General features: G+C 45.7%; 1 protein-coding gene across 1 annotated transcript in view; it reads left to right on the plus strand.

Annotated features, from left to right (window-relative positions):
• Nucleotides 1–24,805, plus strand: part of HMCN1 (hemicentin 1) — a 944,468-nt gene that overhangs the window by 84,352 nt on the left and 835,311 nt on the right. Inside the window, exons 3-4 of the mRNA XM_073582913.1 lie at nt 6,199–6,357; nt 17,670–17,792. Of these exons, the coding sequence (XP_073439014.1) occupies nt 6,199–6,357; nt 17,670–17,792 (282 nt within the window). The remainder of the gene's footprint in view (nt 1–6,198; nt 6,358–17,669; nt 17,793–24,805) is intronic.

The raw sequence follows: 24,805 nt of genomic DNA on the forward strand, positions 1-24,805 counted from the left end.
ATTTTCCTTTACCGAAACTAAGGTCCTATGCTAAGCCATGAAAAGCATCTCCTCCGTAATATCCTTTCTTCAACAAACTGTACACTTGTCACAATTTAGTCAGGTAGGTAATGTTCTCTTAGGGGTGGCACGGTGCCTCAGTGGTTAGCTATGCAGCCTTGCAGTGTGGCGCCCCTGAGGATTCAGTTGCCACAGAGGTACTGCACCTCCTCATGAGGTGTGGTACCCCACCATACAGGTAGGTTGGAGGCTCCTGACCACGCTCCAACACCTGCATCCCACACAATACAGTAGTTCAGCAAAGCCACATTGCGGCTCCCTGCTTGGAGTGTAGCAGAGCACCTTTGGTGGCTCCCTGCTTGGAACACGAAACGTGCTGGGAGGTGGGTGGAGTTAGAACACATACAAGAGCGGGAAGGTTTAGGATTTCAGGTCAGTCAGTGGTTGAGAGTGAGGAGAGAAGATCCCTGGGAGAGGGATGGAGGAAGGGGTGCTGCAGCAGACCTGAGTGACCTGGGTCTGCTGGCACGGGAAAGGAAAGAAGGAGAAAGACATTGAACAGAAACCTGATCTTCCATAAGAAGGAGAGACTAGTACGGAGGAAAGGAGTAAAAGGGAACAGAGGACGTGGGTTATGAGAGAACCCTGCCTAGAAGTTCTAAGCGCAAGGCCGGGGCCCGGTCCCCGAGGTTGTATGGATACTAATGGTCCTACAGAAGACACCAGTGGAGTAGTGAGCTGTAAATGCACTACTCCCATCTTAGACTTGGGGGCACAACAGCAACTTGGATAGTGATCCATGACTCAGGAGTAAGGAGTCCCCGAAGCAGGCTACAGCTGTCTGCCATACAAGTATGGTTCTTGGGAACATCTGTCAGGAGGGGAACTCCAGTGTAACTCAGTACTAGGAGTACTTCACACCAAAGGCGCTATAAGAGGTGACGTTCAGAAAGGCACATGTTGGCGGAGTGTTGGAAGGGAGCATTCCATCTGACCTGGAGGTTGACTGAGTCCCTGGCCCAGAGGACACAGCACGGAGGCAGGCACCTGTGTGCACTACAGACTTTGAGGAAAGCTTTGGAACTACATGCCCTGGTGTCCTCTAGTTACTCATGCGCTAACACACCCTGTACCACTACATCGGGGTACCAGCTTCTACACCGCCTGTGCCTCTCCTCTACCCCTACACCTACACTGCCCTGGGACTACAGCTCCACCTGTGGGGAGCTTAACCATCTTGGTTGCACCACACCACCAGTCCCAGAGGATCTGAATGCAGCGTCGGCTTAACATCTCACTTGCCGAACACCACAGGTGGCGTCACAAACTATTCATTTAATCAACTGCATTCCACCATTCAAACTTCCAATATTAATTGAGCGCCCAGGGCCACGGACCAGGTCACCGCTGCTGTGACACATCTGACACCGGCCCGGTACCGAGTACCCCACAGCCCTGGGAAGGCGATCCAAACTTGGCATCACAAACAGGATGACGAGACCCAATGCCATCGGGTTCTGTGTGCCTAAGACTTAAAGTTTTTTAAAATGTGCAGAAGACCCAATTTGATAGACTGAAATGAATGTTAAAAATGGCCGCTGGCGCGGTGAAGAAGGGCGTGACAACCTGGGAGGTCCTAAGAAAAGACCGTGAACTGTCCTGGGCCTCCCCTGCCTCAATTACTATGTGATAGAGACATGGCCTACCCCCGAGGGGTTTGTATACTGGCTTGGTACGGAGGAGCTGGAAGAAGATGCCACCCCAAGAAGGAGGACCGGAAGCCAGTGGCGGGAAAAGAGCTCAAACAGAATGAAGAACACCAAAACGCCATCTTGGAAGGAGACGGGAGGAGGCCTGCGGAGCGCAATGAGGTTATGCTGGATCTCCCCGGCGCCATGGCTGAAGGCTCCAACCCAGTGTCTGAGATGAACCACCAGCAGCTGGAAGACGAAATAGCCCAGCTGACGTGCCGCCTGCAACTGAGGCAGGAAGTGCTATGGACTTTGAATCTGCAGTGCACCCAGGAGGGGCCTACGCCTGCGGTACCCGCGACACCGGTACCCGCCACTGCTGCACCGGATATTTTCCAGGCAGACCTTGTAGAGCCTTCGACCGCTGCCATACCACCGGCAGCGTATAGTGTTCCCTCTCTGCCGCTACCACTGGAGAAGTTGTACAAGGCCCTGGGAGCCGAAGCGGAGGAAGAAGAGCTCCCATCCAGACCTGACGCGGCCGCGCAGGTCCCTCCAGAGACCCCTGCGGACCCGGAGCCACCATTAGTTCCACCGCCATTCCCGGTATCCCACCGAATGGGACCCGCTGCCACCATGCCAGCACCGGAGCAGAAGCCACACCGCCAGGGGGCTCCAGGTACGTCTGATGCCCCTGCACCTGGGAAGGCCCTGGGGTGTACCGCGGTCGCAGCGGATGGCCAGGTTGTGTTAGATCTGGTCTGGGACCTGGATACCAGTCCCCCGGGGGAGACACCGGAGGACCTAATGGTGGTGCCGCGGTACGCGACGAGCCGGGATTGGTCTCGGGAAGAACGGGAGGAAGACAAAAATTGGGCTAGCTGCCAAGTGACCATACGCCAGCTGGCAGCCGAGCAGCGGGCGAGGGAGCAGCACAAGTTGGCTGTGCTGGGCCCTAACTTGGACCGGAAGGAGCAGGTCCGTGCCAGTCACTACGGTCCCCGGGACTCCACAGGTTGGGGATACGTTTTAAATGTGAACCACGAGAGGGGGTTCGGCTTCATCCATGATCCCAGCCGAATCTCCGATCTGTTCTTCAATTGGAGGGATGTGGAATCACACTTGAGGAAGGGGCACCCTGCCAGAAACCTACACCCGGGAGATCACGTGACGTTTACCAGACATCAAGGATTGAGAGGCTGGTATGCGATGAATATCAGATGGGTCCCGGAGGATCTCATCAAGACCTCCAGGCAGAAACCGTCTACTGCCCCTTCACCCCCAGTGATTACCAAAACAGTGTTTGTGCCTACCCCCATGTGCCAAACTGGATCAACACCAGTCCTGCAGCCAAGAGTACAGCAAGCTGCAAATTTTACTCCGATGGAAGAGGATTACCTGCGGACTGCCAATGCATTTTTCTCCCCTGGAAGCAGTTCCAGTAACCAGTTTCCAGAAATCCCAGGAGGAGACCACCACTAGTAATCTCCAGCAAAAATAAATAACTCTCGTTACCCAGGAGGGTATTTGCACCGTTGTGCCTTTTGTTTCCTATTTTGATCATCATGGTTTACTTTTGCTTTTCCAGTTGTTGCCCAGTTGTAATGGCAACTTTCACACTTGAACTGCAGAGATCATGAACGCTGAATGGTCCAGAACTGTTATTGTACATAGTTTGCACATATTTAGGTGCCCTCTCTGGGTTTTACATAGACACTTTGCGAAGATAACGTCTACCTCATTTGGAGCATGACTCCAATCAAAGGACACTGCAAGAGATCCCTGCTGGGAGAGGTGTCCAGCACTTACAAGAATTATTGAAAGTTTTAATGTGAAGTATTTGATAATGTGTTTTATTTTAGCTTTCATATAAGATGTAGGAATGTTTTAATAAAGAGATGAGAAATTTGATTAAAGAATGAAGATTTGGAAAATGTAGGTGATGAGCCAGGTATCAGCGGTTATCACTTTAAGCTAATGACAGAAAGGTAGAAAATGTGAAAAAGGAAAGATGATGAAGAAATAGGTTGATGATGAAACTTGCACTTTTGAATTAAGACTTTAGATAGTTAATTAAGAATTGTTTGCAACGTTCAAGAAACCGTGCCTCCCACATTAGGAAGTTTGGTATAAGAAATGTTTATTCAGCAATGCAAAAAAAATTTTGTATGTTCCTGTATTGTTAACTCTGTTTGACTTGCAGCACGCGGACGTGCTGTGTTTAACGGGGGGAATGTGGTGACCCTGAGGATTCAGTTGCCACAGAGGTACTGCACCTCCTCCTGAGGTGTGGTACCCCACCATCCAGGTAGGTTGGAGGCTCCTGACCACGCTCCAACACCTGCATCCCACACCACACAGTAGTTCAGCAAAGCCACATTGCGGCTCCCTGTTTCAAGTGTAGCAGAGCACCTTTGGTGGCTCCCTGCTTTGGAACACGAAACGTGCTGGGAGGCGGGTGGAGTTAGAATACATAAAAGAGCGGGAAGGTTTAGGATTTCAGGTCAGTCAGTGGTTGAGAGTGAGGAGAGAAGATCCCTGGGAGAGGGATGGAGGAAGGAGGTGCTGCAGCAGACCTGAGTGACCTGGGTCTGCTGGCACGGGAAAGGAAAGAAGAAAGACATTGAACAGAAACCTGATCTTCCATAAGAAGGAGAGACAAGTACGGAACGAAGGAGTAAAAGGGAACAGAGGACGTGGGTTAGGAGAGAACCCTGCCTAGAAGTTCTAAGCGCAAGGCCGGGGCCCAGTCCCCGAGGTTGTATGGATACTAATGGTCCTACAGAAGACACCAGTGGAGTAGTGAGCTGTAAATGCACTACTCCCATCTTAGACTTCCTCCTTACATCTGTCAGGAGGAACTCCAGTGTAACTCAGTACTAGGAGTACTTCACACCAAAGGCGCTATAAGAGGAGACGTTCAGAAAGGCACATGTTGGCGGAGTGTTGGAAGGGACCATTCCATTTGACCTGGAGGTTGACTGAGTCCCTGGCCTGGAGGACACAGCACGGAGGCAGGCACCTGTGTATTCTACAGACTGTGAGTAAAGCTTTGGAACTACATGCCCTGGTGTCCTCCAATTACTCCTGCGCTAACACACCCTGTACCACTACATCGGGGTACCAGCTTCTACACCGCCTGTGCCTCTCCTCTACCCCTACACCTACACTGCCCTGGGACTACAGCTCCACCTGTGGGGAGCTTCACCATCTTGGCTGCACCACACCACCAGTCCCAGAGGATCTGCAAGCAGCGTTGGCTTAACATCTCACTTGCCGAACACCACAGGTGGCATCTCGAACTATTAATTTAATCAACTACATTCCACCATTCAAACTTCTGCTATTAATTGGGCGCCCAGGGCCATGGACTGGGTCACCGCTGCTGTGACACATCCCGCTGACACCGGCCCGGTACCGAGTACCCCACAGCCCAGGGAGGGCGACCCAGCAGCGCTGGAGTCCTTGGTTCAAATCCCACCAAGGATTACATCTGCAAGGAGTTTGTATGTTCTACCCGTGTTTGCATGGGTTTCCTCCGGGTACTCCAGTTTCCTCCCACATTCCAAAGACATACTGATAGGGAATTTAGATTGTGAGCCCCAGCAGGGACAGTGATGGTAATGTGTGTGTGCAAACTGTAAAGCGCTGCAGGATATGCTAGCGCTATATAAAAATAAAGATTATTATTCTCTTGGCGTTATCCTAGTGTAGACTTGTCCATCAAATTCCAGATAGGGAAGTGTTAACTGTCACTCCACGTTACAGTCCACTAGGGGCAACTTTAAACCACACTATCTTATGCTTGGAATTGCATTTTGTGATGTAGGGCTTGCATGTAGCTGCTCAAAAATGGAAAACCTTGTCATTACGCTCCTGACACAGTTTTTGAACTCAGCAATTATGGAATCAACAGAGCACAGGTGACTTCTTACACTATGCCTTCATATCTCAGTGACCGCACTATGTAAGTTTACGTGATGTGATACTTCGTACCCGAGTTGCATAGATTCATAAATATTTCCAGTTTTTAATAATACCACTCAAAGTTGGTCATGAAATATATAGGAAAGAAGAAATTTCATTAACAGTCTTGTTACAAAGGTGCCATTCTATTTCAGTATCACATCTAAATTCAGTGAGCTCTTTAGACTGACCCATTCTTTCACAAATGTTAGTAAAGGCAGAGTACAGGGCTGGGACTATATGTTATAAGCTTAGATGCTTGATTTGATACACCTACGGCAATGAGACTGAATGAAAGACCTGAATTTATTAAGAGCTTTGTCCCAATGGTTTTGTCCATAAAGTGTTTAGTGTATGTAGTTTATGTGCTCAATATCATTTTAATTTTGAAAAAAATGAATAATTGTTTTAGCACCTACATTATAGATCATTGCTACATTATAGATCATTTTTGGTTGGATAACCTATATATGAATCTCCACTGATTTCTGCAATCTACTTCAAATGAACTTTGTTGTGCTTTTTTTTTGCTTAAATACAGGGTGGGGGTGATTGCCCAGAAATGAGTGTCGGAGCAATAAAGATTGCCCTGGAAATATCTCTACCTGGATCTTTTATTTATGTGTTTACTGACGCAAGATCGAAGGATTACCAGCTCGCCAATGATGTCCTACAACTGATACAACAGAAACAGTCACAAGTGAGTATAAAGCCTCCATACACATTAGATAGCTATCAGCCAAATGAATGTTCTGATGTCAGTTATCTATCTCGACTACCTCATAGAAAAACACTCAACCAAGCATTCCTCTGGTTTCTATGAGGTAGACTCTTCCAAAATCATCTGGTAGCAGTTAGGGAGTATAAAAGGATGGTCAAAATGCCATAGACCAGATCTTCCTTTCCAGATCATCTGTTGGGAAGAAACATTAGACTGTTGACTGAAACCACGCTGGGTTTGGTTGACTTTAGTCTAGTGCGTCTTCAGGGCAATCCTATCTGTAAATGTTTACCGTATTTTTTAGACTGTAGGACACCCTTTAATACAAGTAAGACACAGCTCAGGTTTAGTCAATAGAAACTAGGAAAAATATACAGTAAGAACTTCTGAGTAAAACTTTCCTGGTTGTGTAAAGAAGTGTGGGGTGGGGGGGTCAATATCACTATTTTTATGCAGTAGGGTAGAATAGTAGTATACACATACAGTATAGCTTTAATGCACATACATAATAATAATAATCTTTATTTATATAGCTCCAACATATTCCGCAGCGCTTTACAATTTAACAGTTTCAAACACAACAGTCAAAAGTAACAACTTTAGCAATAATACAATGATTACAGCAAAATAAGATGACCCTGCTCGTGAGAGCTTACAATCTACAATGAGGTGGGGGAGATATAAAGTACAGGTGTGTATTTACAATGATGGTCCAGACATCTTGAGGGAGTGAGGGATAGATGTGGATAGTGAATGGGCTACACACGCACACTTACACATAAAATGACTGATTATGTATACATTATGTATATTGCCTGCAGCACATAGATATACACAACATAGCTGCATGCACAGCACATGCCTCTACAGCTATGCTGTATATACACACAACTCTGCTACATACATACAAATACACAGCTCTGTTACCCCCCACAGCTCTCCTATATAGTAATGGCCAAAAGTGTTGGCACCTTTGAAATTGTTAAAAAAAATGAAGCATTTGCCCCAGAATATTATTGTAATTACACATGTTTTGTTATGTACATTGTCATAGAAAATATTAAGATCTCTGAATCCACTAGTGAGGGAAGAATTCACTCCCCTCCCTCCTCCTCTCTCTTTTGCAGCAGGACAAGACCTTTAAAATTAAGCTACCATGAAATAGACTGGTACAATGAGCATAAAGAAGTAGGAAATTAAGCATAGATGGGATGTGACAATTTTATTTAACATGCAGGCAGCTCCTTTTTGAAGTAAAGGACCCTGCAGTGCCAGTGAGGATGTCTAATGTGTGTTCACAGAGTTTTATAAGATTGGACAGGTAACTAACACAGGAAAGGTCAGATGGTTGGATAACAAAGACACATGTGTTTACACACAGATAGAGAAGTGGAAGAAGCTTTTGTTCTCTTAGGGGAATTGTTATTTCTACACTAGCCAGCCCAGCTCCGGGGTCCAAATAGAAATATTGGAGTAATATAGATCCGATAATGATGGCACATTCATTTTCGACTTCAGGGATAATAGAGGAAGACTATGTATGTTTTATCATAACTTTAACACCTACCAATAAGCCCCAATTCAATAGTGGCCAGATAACTGACACCGGCCACGTCATGTTTTGTATCTAAGGTAAGGTAAAATCCTGATAAAAAATATGGCAGCAATCTCAAACTTTTGGGATCATCAGGAGTGAAGCTATCACATAAGTTGAAAATTTCATGAAATCCTGAATGACTGAGAACATCCCACAACCCTGCCCACATGAGGTCATTAAGGGGTGGGGTGGGTGTAACTCAGGTGCTGATAAATGGTCAAGAAAAATTATGATCTGTGTTCCTGTAGAGAGATACAAATCGGTGTATGCATGAATCCTGTTCCCTGAATGCCTCCAATCGAAGTGCTCTCCTTTGCTAAACTGAATCATCTGTGTGATCATTGCATTAGTTTTTTTTGTGAATCCTGTTTTATTTTATATAATTGTATATGTTATATTGTTTTGTCTTCTTTGTAAAATCTTTTTTATATTTATTATAAACAGTACCTATTGTTTTGGATTAAATATAGTATTTAATAGTTCTGTTCTTTTTGTTCTGTAACGTGCCATATGCTACCAGAACCGGGCCTCTAGTCAATCTGCATAAAAAAATGGTGGTGGCAAAGAGTAGTGTTGGGTTACCATGGAGCTAGCAGTTAAGGTACCAAGGGGTATATGCACACATTTCATGTGTTAGAATCAGAGATGCATATATCATACACTCACTGTTAGCTTCACAATAACCGGCCTACTAGTGGAAACAGCCTGCGGTCTCCTCCTTTAACCCCTTTCTGACATGTGACATACTATCCCGTCCACGGTACCCAGGCCTATATGACCAGGGATGGGATAGTATGTGTTAGGCATCGGGTTCCTGCCTCTGCACAGGAGGAATCGAGAGCCTTGCCTTCTGCGGTCTCCCATTCAGTCCCGACCGCAGAGGAGGCTCCTCAGCAAAGGCGTCAATCCCAGCATCTTGCTCAAGCTAGTGCTGTCAGGTTGGTTGCTGCTGCCACCTCTGGTACAGCTTGAGCAATCTGCACTCTAGCCAGCAGCGAGCAGCTCCAGAGGCTAAGTCCCTTTTGCAGCCTACTGAGCATGCCCGTGGGACGACCTCTCATTGGAGGTCGGAGGTCACCTGCTCAGGTCCTCAAGCAGATCGTATTGGACCATCAGGAAGGTCCGAGAAGGACGCTGCTATAAAAGGTTTGCATGGCCGCTCGGCCATGCGCTAGTATAGACTCTTATTGTATTTTGTGTGAGTGATGATGGATGCATGAAACTGGTGACTGACTCATTATGACTACCCTCCCTTGGATACGCATGTTATAGAGCTATTAGAGTTAGAGTCAGTGCCACATTAAGTTTAACCTTAACTGTGGGTAAAATCCTGGAGGGTTTTCTAAGAGATACTATACTGGAGTATCTGGAGAAGAATAACCTTATGACCCAATATCAACATGGGTTTACAAGGGACCGTTCCTGTCAGACTAATCTGATAAGCTTTTATGAAGAGGTAAGTTCCGGACTGGACCAAGGGAATGCAGTGGACGTGGTGTACATGGACTTTTCAAAAGCTTTTGATACGGTGCCACACAAAAGGTTTATACATAAAATGAGAACAATGGGGATAGGGGAAAATATGTGTAGGTGGGTTAAGAGCTGGCTCAGGGATAGGAAACAAAGGGTGGTTATTAATGGAGCACACTCAGACTGGGTCACGGTTAGCAGTGGGGTACCACCGGGGTCAGTTTTGGGCCCGCTTCTTTTTAACATATTTATTAATGACCTTGTAGGGGGCATAGAGAGTAGAATTTCAATATTTGCAGATGACACTAAACTCTGCAGGGTAATCAATACAGAGGAGGACAGTTTTATATTACAGGAGGATTTATGTAAACTAGAAGTTTGGGCTGATAAATGGCAAATGAGCTTTAATGGGGATAAATGTAAGGTCATGCACTTGGGTAGAACGAACAAGATGTATAATTATGTGCTTAATTGTAAAACACTGGGCAAAACAGTCACTGAAAAAGACCTGGGGGTATGGGTGGATGACAAACTCACATTTAGCGGCCGGTGTCAGTCAGCTGCTGCAAAGGCAAATAAAATAATGGGATGCATTAAAAGAGGCATAGATGCTCATGAGGAGAACATAATTTTACCTCTTTATAAGTCACTAGTGCGACCACACTTAGAATACTGTGTACAGTTCTGGTCTCCGGTGTATAAGAAAGACATAGCTGAACTGGAGCGGGTGCAGAGAAGAGCGACCAAGGTTGTTAGGGAACTAGGAGGTCTGCAATACCAAGACAGGTTTTTACACTTGGGGTTATTTAGTTTGGAGAATCGGAGGCTTAGGGGTGATCTTATTACAATGCATAAATATATGCGGGGACAATACCAAGACCTTTCTAATGATCTTTTTACTCTTAGACCTGTGATGGGGACAAGGGGGCATCCTCTACGTCTGGAGGAAAGAAGGTTTAAGCATACTCACAGACGCGGATTCTTTACTGTAAGAGCAGTGAGACTATGGAACTCTCCGCCATATGATGTTGTAATGAGTGATTCCCTACTAAAATTTAAGAAGGAACTGGATGCCTTTCTTGAAAAGTATAATATTACAGAGTATATACACTAGTTTCCTTATTATTGCGTTGATCCAGGGAGCTAGTCTGATTGCCGTATGTGGAGTCGGGAAGGAATTTTTTTCCCCAATGTGAATCTTACTGTTTGCCACATGGGTTTTTTTTGCCTTCCTCTGGATCAACATGTTAGGGCAAGTTAGGATAGGATATGGGTTGAACTAGATTGACTTAAAGTCTCCCTTCAACCTTAATAACTACGTTACTATGTTACTATGTACTAGTGGCATCGTCTGCGCCACTGTGCCTCCACGTCTCAGCACCTCACCCAGTGCCATATGGTGCCGTCCAGCTCTGGGCACCTTCAGTACCCCATTAAGCGGCTGCATCCGCCAGAACGATGCCGTGCGCAAGTCTAGCGCTTTCCTCCCTTGCCCGGGTGGTTAGTGGCGTCCGCCAGAGCGGTGCAGTTCGCAAGTAGTGCGCTTTATCTATTCTTTTGTTTCTTCCTGGCACCACAGTTGCGGTGCCAAGCATTAGTGTGTCTAGAGGGACTCTAACCCAGTGTCTCAGGGGTAGAGTCCTGTGACCTTACACTAGAGCTCCCATTGCCGAGCTCTGTGAACATAAACAGGCTACCGCATTTGTGTTTGGCGGTTGGGTGGTTCTGTGAGGTAACAGAGTCTGCCTCTGTACACACTAGGTGGCGTTAACCCCGTGTGTTCCTCTATTGTACCGTCATATAACGTCTGCCATTACCGAGCAGCAGTTACCATCTCTGCACGGTGGACCCTGGGCTGCGAACACACCTTATACCTTCTTTATTATTTGGTGCATTCCACCAGCCCGTAACATTATACTAGCACCAGGGTCTGGCTAGTAATGGTGGACAAACAGCGACTGCATCGGTACATCCAGCAGCTGGAGGGCAGGATGGCGGCTCTCAAGCGCTCAGCCTCAGCTGTGGATGTTACCGCATGTCCCGTGTGTCCCCTGCCATCCCTGCCCCGATTTTGTCCCACCTCCCATTGCCCGAGAAGTTCTCGGGTGATAGTGCTTCTTGTAGGGGTTTCGTGAGCCAGTGTACCATACAGCTGGAGCTGCTGGCTGCACGATTCCCCTCCGAGTGGGCTAAAGTGTGATTTGTTATTTCCCTCTTGTCGGGCAGGGCTCTGGAGTGGGCCACACCGCTGTGGGAGCGTGGTGATCATGTGGTGCAGAGTGCATCGCAGTTCTTGGGCACTCTGAAGCAGGTATTTTTGGGACCGTGAGTCACCTATGATACCATGCTCCAGCTGCTGGCATTATCGCAGGGCTCGTCTCTGGTCAGTCATTATGCCATCGAGTTCTGGAAGCTGGCTTCAGAACTGGAGTGGTCAGATAAGACCCTCGTTCAGGTGTTCTGGAGAGGTCTGGCTGATCATGTAAAGTACACCCTGGCCACCAGGGAGATTCCCCCCACACTGGAGGAGCTTATCACCATCTTCACCCGCATAGACCTTCATTTTTCGGAGCGAAGGTTGGAGCGGTCCTAGTGTAGGCAGAGGTTTTAGGTTGGCACCCAGTTTTGCTAAACCTCCGGAACCTCCCGATCGGGCGTCCGAGCTCCCAGAGGCCATGGGAGATTCTCACTCAGGATCCAGGTGCTGGTCTGCGCGAGCACCCATGGTCTGTTACATTTGCCGGCAGTCTGGTCACCCTGCCAACAGGTGCCCACAGTGACGAGGAAAACGCTCAGATCTAGTGGCTGTTGGAGGAGGCCTACTAGATACTGCAACATTTTCCTTCAAACTGTCCTTTGAGGGGACGCTTGAGTTTGGCTCTTCCACTCTGGCGGTGGAGGTTTGCATGGACTCCGGGGCGGAGGGCAATTTCATGTCATCTGCCTTTACTCAACGCCACGCAATTCCTCTGGCTTTAGTACCTCAGCCAGTCACCATCAGAGTGGTGAATGGAGCGACACTGCCCTCTCAGATTACCCACCAGACCGCCCCGCTGATACTCTCGCTGTCTCCTTCCCATCAGGAAACGCTATCTCTCCTTGTCATGCCCGAGGGAGTCTACTGAGCATGCCAATGGGACAACCTCTAATTGGAGGTCGGAGGACACATGCTCAGGTCCTCAAGCAGCTCGGATTGGACCATCAGGAAGGTCCCGGAAGGACGCTGCTATAAAAGGTTCGCATGTACAGACTCATTGTTTTTTGTGTGAGTGATGATGGATGCATGAAACTGGTGACTGACTCATTATGACTCCCTTCCCTTGGATACGCATGTTATAGGGCTACTAGAGTTAGAGTCAGTGCCTACTAGTGGCTTCATCTGCACCACTGTGCCTCCACGTCTCAGCACCTCATTCAGTGCCATATAGTGCCGTCTAGCTCTGGACACCTTCAGTACCGCATTAAGCGGCTGCATCCGCCAGTGCGACGCCATGCGCAAGTCTAGCGCTTTCCTCCTTTGTCCAGGTGGATAGTGGTGTCGGCCAGAGCGGTGCAGTTCGCACGTAGTGCACTTTATCTATTCATTTGTTTCTTCCTGACACCACAGTTGCGGTGCCGAGCACTAATGTGTCTCAGGGGTAGAGTCCTGTGACTATACACTAGCGCTCCCATTGCCAAGCTCTCTGAGCATAAAAAGGCTACGGCATTTGTGTTTGGCGGTTGGGCGGTTCTATGAGGTAGCAGTCCGTCTCTGTACACACTAGGTGGAGTTAACCCCGTGTGTTCCTCTATTGTACCGCCATATAACGCCTGCCATTACCGAACAGCAGTTTCCATCTCTGGACGGTGGACCCCGGGCTGCGAACGCAGCTAAATACCTTCTTTATTATTTGGTGCATTCCGCCAGCCTTTAGCAGTACGGAATCACGGGAGGAGCACCGCTGATCGTGGCTGGGTGTCAGCTGATTATCACAGCTCACACACGTCACTATGTGCCAAGGGTGGTCACGGACCACCCCCGGCATATTAACCCCTGGCACACTGCGATCAAACATGATCGCAGTGTACCGGGGGCATAGGGAAGAATCATGCAGGAAGGGGGCTCCCTGCATGCTTCCCTGAGACTCTTGGAACAGCACGATGTGATCGTGCTTTTCCAAGGGCCTCCTCCCTGCAGGGCCCGGTATCCAATATGGCCGTGGGGGCCATATTGGATATTTAGTATCGCCGCGTCCATAACAACCCACCCTATAAAACTGTCCCACTAGTTAACCCCTTTAGCGAACCCCTTAAAAAAACAAAAACAAAAAACCATGCTTTATCATCATACCGTCGAACAAAAAGTGTATTAACGCGCAATCAAAAAGACAGATATAAATAACCATGGTACCTCTGAAAACATCATCTTGTCCCGCAAAAAATGAGCTGCCATACAGCATCATCAGTGAAAAAATAAAAAAATTATAGCTCACAGAATAAAGCGATGCAAAAATAATTATTTTTTATATAATATTGTTTTTATTGTATAAAAGTGCCAAAACATAAAAAAATATAAATGAGGTATCGCTGTAATCGTACTGACCCAAAGAATAAAACCGCTTTATCAATTTTTCCACACGCGGATCGGTATAAATGCTCCCCCCAAAAGAAATTAATTAAATGCTGGTTTTTGTTCATTCTGCGTCCCAAAAATCGGAATAAAAAGCTATCAAAAAATGTCACGTGCCCGAAAATGGTAACAATAAAAACGTCAACTCGTCCTGCAAAAAATAAAACATCACATGACTCTGTGGGTTAAAATATGTAACAATTATAGCTTTCAAAATGTAGTGATGCAAAAACTATTTTTACAATAAAAAGCATCATTTAGCATGTGACAGCTGCCAAACATAAAAACCCACCATAAATAGTAAATCAAACCTCCCTTTATCACCCCCTTAGTTAGGAAAAAATAATAAAATTAAAAAAAATTATTTCCTTTTTCCCATTAGGGTTAGGACTAGGGATAGGGCTAGGATTTGGGTTATGGCTAGGGTTAGGGTTAGGACTGAGATTAGGGTTAGGGGTGTGTTGGGGTTAGGGTTGGAGTTAGAATTGGGGGGTTTGCACCCACAGCAGGCCACATTCCATTTTCAGTAAACAGTAGAATGAGGTGCTTTACCAAAAAGCCCTATCTTGGTCGAACCTGTCCTCAAAATGCTTTTCCAGAAGGATTTTGACTTACTCACATACATTTTGGCAAACTGCAGTCTAGTCTTTTTATATCTCTGCAACTTTTCTGCAATTTTTCTCTGCCACCCACATCCAAGGAGATAAACTACAGTGCCATATGTTGTAAACTTCTTGATTTTGTTGCGCACTATGGACAAAGGAAAACCAAGATCTCTGGAGAGGGACTTATAACCTTGAGATTGTTGATATTTTTCAACAATTTTGGTTCTCAATGTCCTCAGACAGTTCTTGTCTCATCTTTCTGTTCTTCGTGCTTAAGATGGCACATACAGACACACAATGCAAAGATTGAGTCAACTTCTCCCCTTTTTATCTGGTTTCAGGTGTGATTTTCTTATTGCACATACCTGTTACTTGCCAGAGGTGAGTTTAAGTAAGCATCACATGCTTGAAGCTAAGTTATTTACCCACAGTTATGGAAAGGTGCCAACAATTTAATCCAGCTCATTCTTATGGTTTTGTGTGAAATGATGTCCAATTTGCCTTTTTTCATATTTTTTGTGTCATGATATTTGTATTGTTCAAATGCACACAAAGGAAATAAGCATGTGTGTCAAAGATCGCAGCCAGGGGGGTCGTAACTTGAACCTACCCTCTGTTATCTTTGAAGTGAACAGCTCTATGCTGCATTCAAGGTAGAAAGTGGCCCTCTTACCTCTTGGGCCTTGTGCGGCTGCACAAGTTGCACCAATGACACGTCTGCCACTGGTTTTGCTCGTTCATTGGCTGATTAGAAGTATGTTTAAACCGGCCAATAATCGGGAAAGATCATTCTTATGAATGTTCATATTGATATACAGTCATGGCCAAAAGTATTGACACCCCTGCAATTCTGTCAGATAATACTCAGTTTCTTCCTGAAAATGATTGCAAACACAAATTCTTTGGTATTATTATCTTCATTTAATTTGTCTTAAATGAAAAAACACAAAAAGAATTGTCCTAAAGCCAAATTGGATATAATTCTACACCAAACTTAACAAAGAGGGTGGACAAAAGTATTGGCACTGTTCGAAAAATCATGTGATGCTTCTCTAATTTGTGTATTTAACAGCACCTGTAGCTTACCTGTGGCACCTAACAGGTGTTGGCAATAACTAAATCACACTTGCAGCCAGTTAACATGGATTAAAGTTGACTCAACCTCTGTCCTGTGTCCTTGTGTGTACCACATTGAGCATGGAGAAAAGAAAGAAGACCAAAGAACTGCCTGAGGACTTGAGAAACCAAATTGTGAGGAAGCATGAGCAATCTCAAGGCTACAAGTCCATCTCCAAAGACCTGAATGTTCCTGTGTCTACCGTGCGCAGTGTCATCAAAAAGTTTAAAGCCCATGGCACTGTGGCTAACCTCCCTAGATGTGGCCGGAAAAGAAAAATTGACAAGAGATTTCAACGCAAGATTGTGCGGATGCTGGATAAAGAACCTCCACTAACATCCAAACAAGTTCAAGCTGCCCTGCAGTCCGAGGGTACAACGGTGTCAACCCGTACTATCCGTCGGCATCTGAATGAAAAGGGACTATATGGTAGGAGACCCAGGAAGACTCCACTTCTTACCCCGAGACTTAAAAAAGCCAGGCTGGAGTTTGCCAAAACTTACCTGAAAAAGCCTAAAACATTTTGGAAGAATGTTCTCTGGTCAGATGAGACAAAAGTAGAGCTTTTAGGGCAAAAGCATCAACATAGAGTTTACAGGAGAAAAAAGAGGCATTCAAAGAAAAGTACACGGTCCCTACAGTCAAACATGGCGGAGGTTCCCTGATGTTTTGGGGTTGCTTTGCTGCCTCTGGCACTGGACTGCTTGACCGTGTGCATGGCATTATGAAGTCAGAAGACTACCAACAAATTTTGCAGCATAATTTAGAGCCCAGTGTGAGAAAGCTGGGTCTACCTCAGAGGTCATGGGTCTTCCAGCAGGACAATAACCCAAAACACACTTCAAAAAGCACTAGAAAATGGTTTGAGAGAAAGCACTGGAGACTTCTAAGGTGGCCAGCAATGAGTCCAGACCTGAATCCCATAGAACACCTGTGGAGAGATCTAAAAATGGCAGTTTGGAGAAGGCACCCTTCAAATATCAGGGACCTGGAGTAGTTTGCCAAAGAAGAATGGTCTAAAATTCCAGCAGAGCATTGTAAGAAACTCATTGATGGTTACCGGAAGCGGTTGGTAGCAGTTATTTTGGCTAAAGGTTGTGCAATCAAGTATTAGGCTGAGGGTGCCAATACTTTTGTCCGGCCCATTTTTGGAGTTTTGTGTGAAATGATCAATGTTTTGCTTTTGTTTCATTCTATTTTGTGTTTTTTCATTTAAGACAAATTAAATGAAGATAATAATACCAAAGAATTTGTGTTTGCAATCATTTTCAGGAAGAAACTGAATATTATCTGACAGAACTGCAGGGGTGTCAATACTTTTGGCCATGACTGTATGTGCATGTCTTTTATGTTCACCTTATGTCCCTTTATATGGGCTTAGCAGTGAAGACTTGATGGTCGAACCTACTCATCATTCGATGAGAGGTCTGTATTAGCTACAATGTCTGCTGTACTGAGCAGCCGCTACACATGCTGATTGCTTCTGTAAGTGAATTCAGTGATGAGCGTATGCTAAAATAACAGTAAAAAAGTACAACAGCATCATCAGCTGGACACAGAGAGAAGTCATGGAATAGTTATGTAGTGAAAATATCTTGAAACAATATTACCATGAGAGAGAAAATAAGGGGAGCGTAGACTTTCACTTGCTTGAAGCAGGAAGGGTAATTACTCATAGCGCTATGTAATAAGCTAATAATTTCAATGTTTTTGAAATATGCTATTTACTTAAATTGGATAATGATTCCTTCTTAGCACCAAAACAGCATAAAAAGTTTGACAATGTATTTCCAATGTCCGCAGAGCCCTAATGCTGGTTTTATGTTGCTCCCCTGCGTGTTATTTATAACACTATGATACTAGAAGTGCACACTCACTATTGTATTCCGACAGGTTGTGTTTGTATTGACCGGAGACTGTGATGACAGAAGCCACGTTGGCTACAAGATATACGAGGAAATTGCTTCTACAAGTTCTGGCCAAGTATTTCACCTGGATAAAAAACAGGTTAATGAGGTAACGTAAACCACATTGACTTCTCATTCTATGCCGGTATCACTCCCGAGTTACAGATTCTGACAATCACAATTACTTGTTACAATAAGAATCCCTGAATGGGATGGTGCATGGTGGATTTGTTTGTACTTATTTTGGTGTATATTTTGCTTTGAAATCTGCATTAAAACTTACCGCCTCCCATCTTTTTAAAAAATGAAATCCACTTTGCCTTTTTTAAAGCAGCAGAATTCTTCGTCACAGATTTGAAATGAGACTCACAGAAAAAAGACACGCAGCAGGTCACACCATAAACCTGCCATAGATTATATCTCAAATACAGTATATAGTCTTGTTCACATGGTGCATTTTGCAGCGGTTTCCCCCCTGCATTTTTGCCGTACAAATGCATCATTTTACAGTACCAGCAAAGTGAATGTGATTTCTGAAATCTCATGTCCATGCTATTTATTTATTTATTCCTTGTGGATGTGAAAGATCAAAGCATTTTTTTTTCAAATGTGCAGCATGTCAATTCTTTCAGCAAACTTGCGCATTTTCCACCTAATCAAATTACTGGGAAAAAGGACAAGTAAAATTGCATCACAAGCAGACACAAAAATGCATCAAAAATGCTATTTTATGCAGGATTTTTTCTGCCACCAATATTTTTACTGCAGAAAAGTCTTCTGCAAATACTCAGTGTGTGCGTAGAATATGTCTGATTATTTCACAAGATAAATCAGCAGTGTACAGAGAGCCTGTCAGCATGATTTTGTAATGTAGAGACATGGCTGTAATGACGCTATAATGCTGATTACTTTGGTGAAGAAATATGCTTTGTTGTTCCTTTTTAATCACCATTTAAAGTTTGCTGCTAATTAGTTTTGGTGCACAGGGGTGTGACTGTGCACCGGGTCTTCTCCTCCCTGTCTGTGATTCCCGGCCCCTCTGCCTGTCTCCAGTCTGTGAATAACAGGTCTCTACTGAGATTTCAAACAGAGGAGTCCAATCATTCACAGACTGGAAGTAGAGGGGCTGAGGAATCACAGACAGGGCGGAGAAGACCTCGTGCACAGTCCGGCCCCTGTGCACCAAAACATCATTAGCATAAAACTTCAAATGCTGATTAATGAAGAACGACAAAGCGGATTTCTTCACCAAAGATATCAATGTAATCAGTATTACAGCACCATCACAGCCATGGCTTTTCTTTACATTACAAAATCATGCTGACAGGTTCTCTTTAAATTTACTGCAGGGTGTCAGAATAATACCGGTGTCTTCACTAATATATACACAGCCGAGTTCTCCTCTGTTCCCTGTAATACAGAGTGATAACTTTTTTAAGCATGTTTGGAACATTGCGTATTATGTTCTATTTTAGGATGATTACATTTTTTGCTGCTTTTGGTGCATTGTGGAAAGTGTTTTATTTTGGAATTCCACTATCTGTGTTCAGCTGCATTACATGGATTTCTATTTATAATAAATATATACTATCCAATGCTAAAAATGACAGCCAAAGACACTGAAAAACTTATATCTGTAATGAATAAAATGAAGTGTAAACTATATGGTTCAGAATCCAAACAAGTGTCAGTTTTACCATGAGTGTAAATAATGACAAAGAAAAAGCTTGAAGATTGATCTCATCCCAAAATATATGGTATGTCTCAAGTCTTGTTTACAATGGAAGGAAACCTTCAGTGGAATGTTCCCACTGTTTATGGCAACAAGGACAAACGGATTTAAATCAAGCAACAACAGAATTGCTAAACAGTTTTCCGAATTCTTGCTGCTACAGGCCACAGGTCAATGGAGAGAAGTTTACTACAAATATTTTCCTTAAGTTTTGTAAATGCAAACACTGAGGCTGTCTGGCATATTTTTATGGGTTCGCCTGTCCTGGCCTGGTTATTTCATGGGTCTGGAGATTATTGTGCATAAAACATTAGCGGCTTGGTCTGCTCATCCATGCTTTTCACAGTTCAGTTTAGCCTTAGTTGACCTCACTGCATATGAAAGAACTCTTGCTTGTTTTGGATTTTATTTTACTTTTATTCACTTTTATTGGAAATGAAAAAGAACCCAGACATTGCCACAGTGTGTATCATCATAAAGTGTGGAGTGGAATAATAGCGCTTGACTGCTGGCCATGGTCTGTAATGGTGAATTGGACATTAGGATGCAGCAATATACATTATAGCTTTGTCCAGCTCCCTAAACAATAAGATGAGCTCAAGGAGTCCAAGTGATTGGAACCCAAGTAATAAGCTGAATTCAGTTTCAGCAAGTGTTACATTTCCCTCCAGTGCAATCACAGATGAAACTAAATGATCAGATACTTCAGAAATCAATGTCCATTGTAGAGATTGTACTCACTCAGGTGCGACAGGAGGAAGACAGGAGGCATGTTCCTTTCAAAGTCCATATGGGTTTATTTGCCTCTTAAACCTGGAAGCACCAACAAAAAGGAAAACAGCCTTTAGGGCAGGCAAAAACAAAACATCAGTCTCCATAGCAGTCTTCTAGCAACTCCGGAAGCTATGTGTGAGTTCCTGCTCTGCCAAGACACCAGCCACCGCTAACTCACATAGCCAGGTCACATGAATATGACTCACACAGGTCCTGGCAGGATTCTGCTCCCTCAGGCCGTGGGCACACAGGCTGGGGTAATGTCCAGCACAAAGGCTCGGTCTAGTGCCACACACACAAGAAGTCTTCTCCCTCACAGGACACAGACCATGTGTCAAGCAACAGCCTCCAGTACATAAACTTTAACCACACCCACAGGTAAGGTATGTGGGTAACCAGAGTCACCCATCTCTCATAGTTACTTGCAACCCAGACCTATGTGCACTAAGCGACATCTTAGTACTCACGTGCACTAAGCCAAAATACTCCGGGTTGCATCGCAGGAAGCAGCCATCTCTGCGACACATGCCTCACATCTATTATACGGCCATTAGCCTCCTTACACCATGTAATGCAGAGAAAAGCTTTGCAGAGAGAGAGAGTGATAGAAGGAGAGAGAGAGAGAGAGAGAGGCTCATTGTGGCTACTACCACTGTCATGGATAAAGGCCCTGAATGGAGGACCTATGTTTTTAACCCTGAACTCTCTGATATGGCTTTTGAAAGTAGGTTTTCCACTGCAAACCAGATAACCCCATTCATATTAAATTTGAAGTTTGAACTTAAAGAGAACCTGTCACCAGGTTTTCCGCATATAAAGTACGGCCAGCATGCTTTCAGCCCTCTGTTACAGCATTATAGTATGCTGAATATATGTCCCCAATCCGCTCTGAAAGGCAAAGAAAAAGAGCTTTTATTGCACTTGCAGACTGCCCGGTTCGATCAGATGGACATCTCCGGTCTTCCTCAGACCATCTCTCTTTTTCCGACAGCCATCCTCCTTCCTTGCTTCATGTGGATGATGCATTATACGTCATCCACACAGTGTCCTCCATCATTCTCCTGCACAGATGAACTTCTCTCTCCTCTGCCAAGGGCAGAGCAAAGCATTGTAATGCGCAGATAGGAGAGGAGTTGCCGGATCAAGACCAGAGACTCCCATTGGAGTGGACCGCAGTGTATGTAAGTATAACAAAAGCTATTTTTTACTTCGCAGAGTGGATTGGGGACATACAGAGAGCACACTAGAAAGCTGTAACAGAGGCTTATAGGTGCTGGCCATACTTTATATGGGGAAATCCGGTGACAGGCTCCCTTTAAACAGATACTGAAGCATATGTCCTTTAAGCCAGCATGGTCTACTAAACAAAACCATGTGGCTGTTACGGTATTGAAACTTTATGTGGGCATTGATAATACAAGGCATCCACCTACCTCATAGATGATTGATGGGTGGGGATGCTCATGAGTATTTTGCCTGTGTGCAACCTGTAGTATTGGAAGATGGACCGGGCCGGTGGTACCTCTCTCGTGTCGGTTCTGGAACTATTGGAGCTGTCACCATTGTTGTCGGGGGGAAAGCTTTCTGACCCAGACAGACCTTTGCACTCAACTGTAGGGGGTGCAACAGAGTTAAGAGAAACGGTGCGTGGGAAAGCAGGAGACTTGGCGGGTAGACAGAGCGTGCAGCAGGAGAAGGTTGATTTCTTCTCCGTGGAGCTACGCGATAATTCAGGCCCGTGCTGCAGCTCCCCAGCCCATACACACACTGACTGTGAGCAACTTATTCCTGTGTGTCCGTTGACTCTGGTGACTGAGAATCCGCCCCGCACCGCTCCACTGACTGCTGCGAGCGTGCGGCCTAATTCTGACCGGGTAAATTATACTGAGCCAGGTTGCTTCATCTCCGCCTCTGAACTGAGTGACACTCCAACGGTGCCACAGACTACGTCACACCATGTTCGTCGCTCTGGGAACACAAGACCTCACCTAGGAGAGCCAGAATTTGCTGCTTCTGTCAAGAGACAGTGCCTCAACTTTCCTCAAGATCAGGATCAGGCCAGAGACTTCATGCGTCACTTGTGGCGCCACTGTGGGATTTCAAGCTTCCCCTGCCTGGAAACCATCAGACTGATAAGTTTATCTGTTTCATAAACATTCGTTCTTACCCTTATACATTACTCAGTTTACTCCCCCTCATAACTCCTTCTCTCCCTGCGTGGAGTAACCCCTGTAATAAACTCTGAACTCTTGCTCTGCCTCTTGCTCATCACTGCATCCCGCATACCTGTGATTCCTACACTTGGTGTAGTCGGGAGGATGCAGTCTTAACAGAACGGAGGCTGCAGACCAAGCAGTTGGGGTGAGCCCTAAGTCCAGTTTCTCTCTGGGGACAATGTTGAACAATCTCCCTAAGTTTACGGGGAATATTACCATGTAATGGAGCTGGACTGAATGCCTTAGGGGGATGATGAAGATGCACCCCATGACCCCTGCATTATAAGCCGAGGTTGCCGTGATGGCTCTACATGGAGAAGCCAGAGATTCAGATATAATATGACCCCCCAGAGAGTAAGACACCTTTAACAAGGTGCTACAAATTTTGAAGGAGACTCATGGGTTCCCCACGGACGTAGGGGAGTTGAGGATGCGTCTATTTAGCCGTACGCAAAGGGAGGGGGAGACGGTGACCCAGTACATGAACGCTCTTCAGGAGATCCATACTGCTATCATTAGAAAGGGCGGCATAGGCGTAGGGCCTAAAGACATATTGCTGCAAGATTAATTGGTGACAGGTTTGCGGGACATGCTGACGAAACAGGCTTTGCAGGAAGCACTTTTGGGTGAATCCTCACATGACCTTTTCTAAGATAGTAAGCGAAGCATGCACACGCGAGCAGGAGCAGGGGGTGACAGTCCCAGTAGGGAAGGTCCGAAGCGGAGAGGTATCTGTAAACATGATCACTGAACCACAATGGCTGGACGAATTGTGGAAAGAAATCCAGGATATTCAAGGAGAGTTAGCTGATGTAAAGAAGAAGTCAGGAGGTACCTTGAATATGCCAGGGGGCAGAGATGACCCCAAACCCCGGAGTGAAATAAGGATGTTCCGTCAAGAGAGAGCCCTCACCTGTTATAATTGTGGACAAATTGGACATATGGCTCAGAAGTGCCCACAACTGGGTAGGCCCCTTCAGCGTCGCTCATTAAACTAGAAGGCTCCAAGCCCGAGAGACGCCGCCCGGAGCCTGAACAGTCACGAAGGAGTAACAGAAGTCCCACAAATCTAGTCTCTACATACCCTCTCTTTTGGGCCAAATTGGACGGTTGAGCAGTACGTTGTCTGGTGGATACTGGCTCGCAGGTGACTACGATACCTGAAACTTACTTTCGGTGACACTTTCTGACGCAATGCGGCCTGAGTGGGGCCCAGTGACAAAGTTGACAGCTGCCAATCACTTGCCCATTCCGGTCGCAGGAGTGGTCTGGATGCAAATAATCATTTGTGGTAAAGATCTTGGTCGGAAGGGAGTGGTGTTGTCCATTGGAGAAGAAGATAACAGTCATGCCATCACCCTGGTAATGAATGTGCTGAAGGAGTTCGGGAGTCTTCTCATCAGTGAACCCTCAGACATGACCCTGAAGCAGTGGAGCCCACACACTCCCCAAAGGAGAGTGTTCCAACAGTTAATCCATGTGGCTCAAGCTCAGGAGACTTCCAGTGATGGAGGAACATTGGGAAATGTGATTGTCCCCATCTCTGCTAAACTTATTTTGCCACCAGGACAGACTGTGCTTACCCTGCCTGTACGGGCTTGTACCCCTCTAGAAGGAGATGAGATCCCGATCGAACCAGCTACTATTGAACAACTATCCCCAGGGCTCCTTGTGGTGCGAACGCTAGCCATTGTACGTGACGGGACAGTCCCAGTATGCTGTGTCAACTTAGGAGAAGGTAACAACACGCTATCTCCCAGAAGTGAAGTGTCTCGAATTATGGGCATGCCAGAAGAAGTGATACCACCTCAGGCCGTGCAGTTGACGGTGAAGCAGGGAGACCCTTGGACCGTGGCCGTGGATACATCTCTGACACAGGAACCCCAGCATATCAGGGAAAGGCATTGTATAATGGAGCAGATGCGGGCTGAGCTGACAGACCTTACTCCGCTACAGATCCAGCAGGTGGAAGCTCTACTGGGGTGATATCAGGACGAGTTCACCTGCCATGAGGATGACTTCAGCTGCCCTACGGCAATCACACATGAGATACCAACTGGGAATGCCGCACCCATAAGGGAGCGGTATCGGCAAATTCCACCACAACTATATCAAGAGGTGAAAGTTATGCAAACTCAGATGCTGCAGAAAGGCATCATAAGGGAGAGTCAAAGTATGGGAGCAGCTCCCATTGTGCTAGTATGGAAGAAGGATAGCACACTGCGTTTTTGTGTAGACTATCGTAAACTCAATGTCTGCACCATGCGAGATTCCTACCCGTTACCCATGATTGAAGAATCCTTGTCTGCACTAGGAAATACCAAATTCTTTTCATCGTTGGATCTAGCCAGCGGCTACAGGCAAGTACCGACATAGGAGAAGGACCGGGCAAAGACAGCT

Source organism: Dendrobates tinctorius, unplaced genomic scaffold (genome assembly GCF_039654945.1).
Source record: "Dendrobates tinctorius isolate UK_male_01 unplaced genomic scaffold, ASM3965494v1 ptg000074l, whole genome shotgun sequence".
Taxonomy (NCBI): Eukaryota; Metazoa; Chordata; class Amphibia; order Anura; family Dendrobatidae; genus Dendrobates; species Dendrobates tinctorius.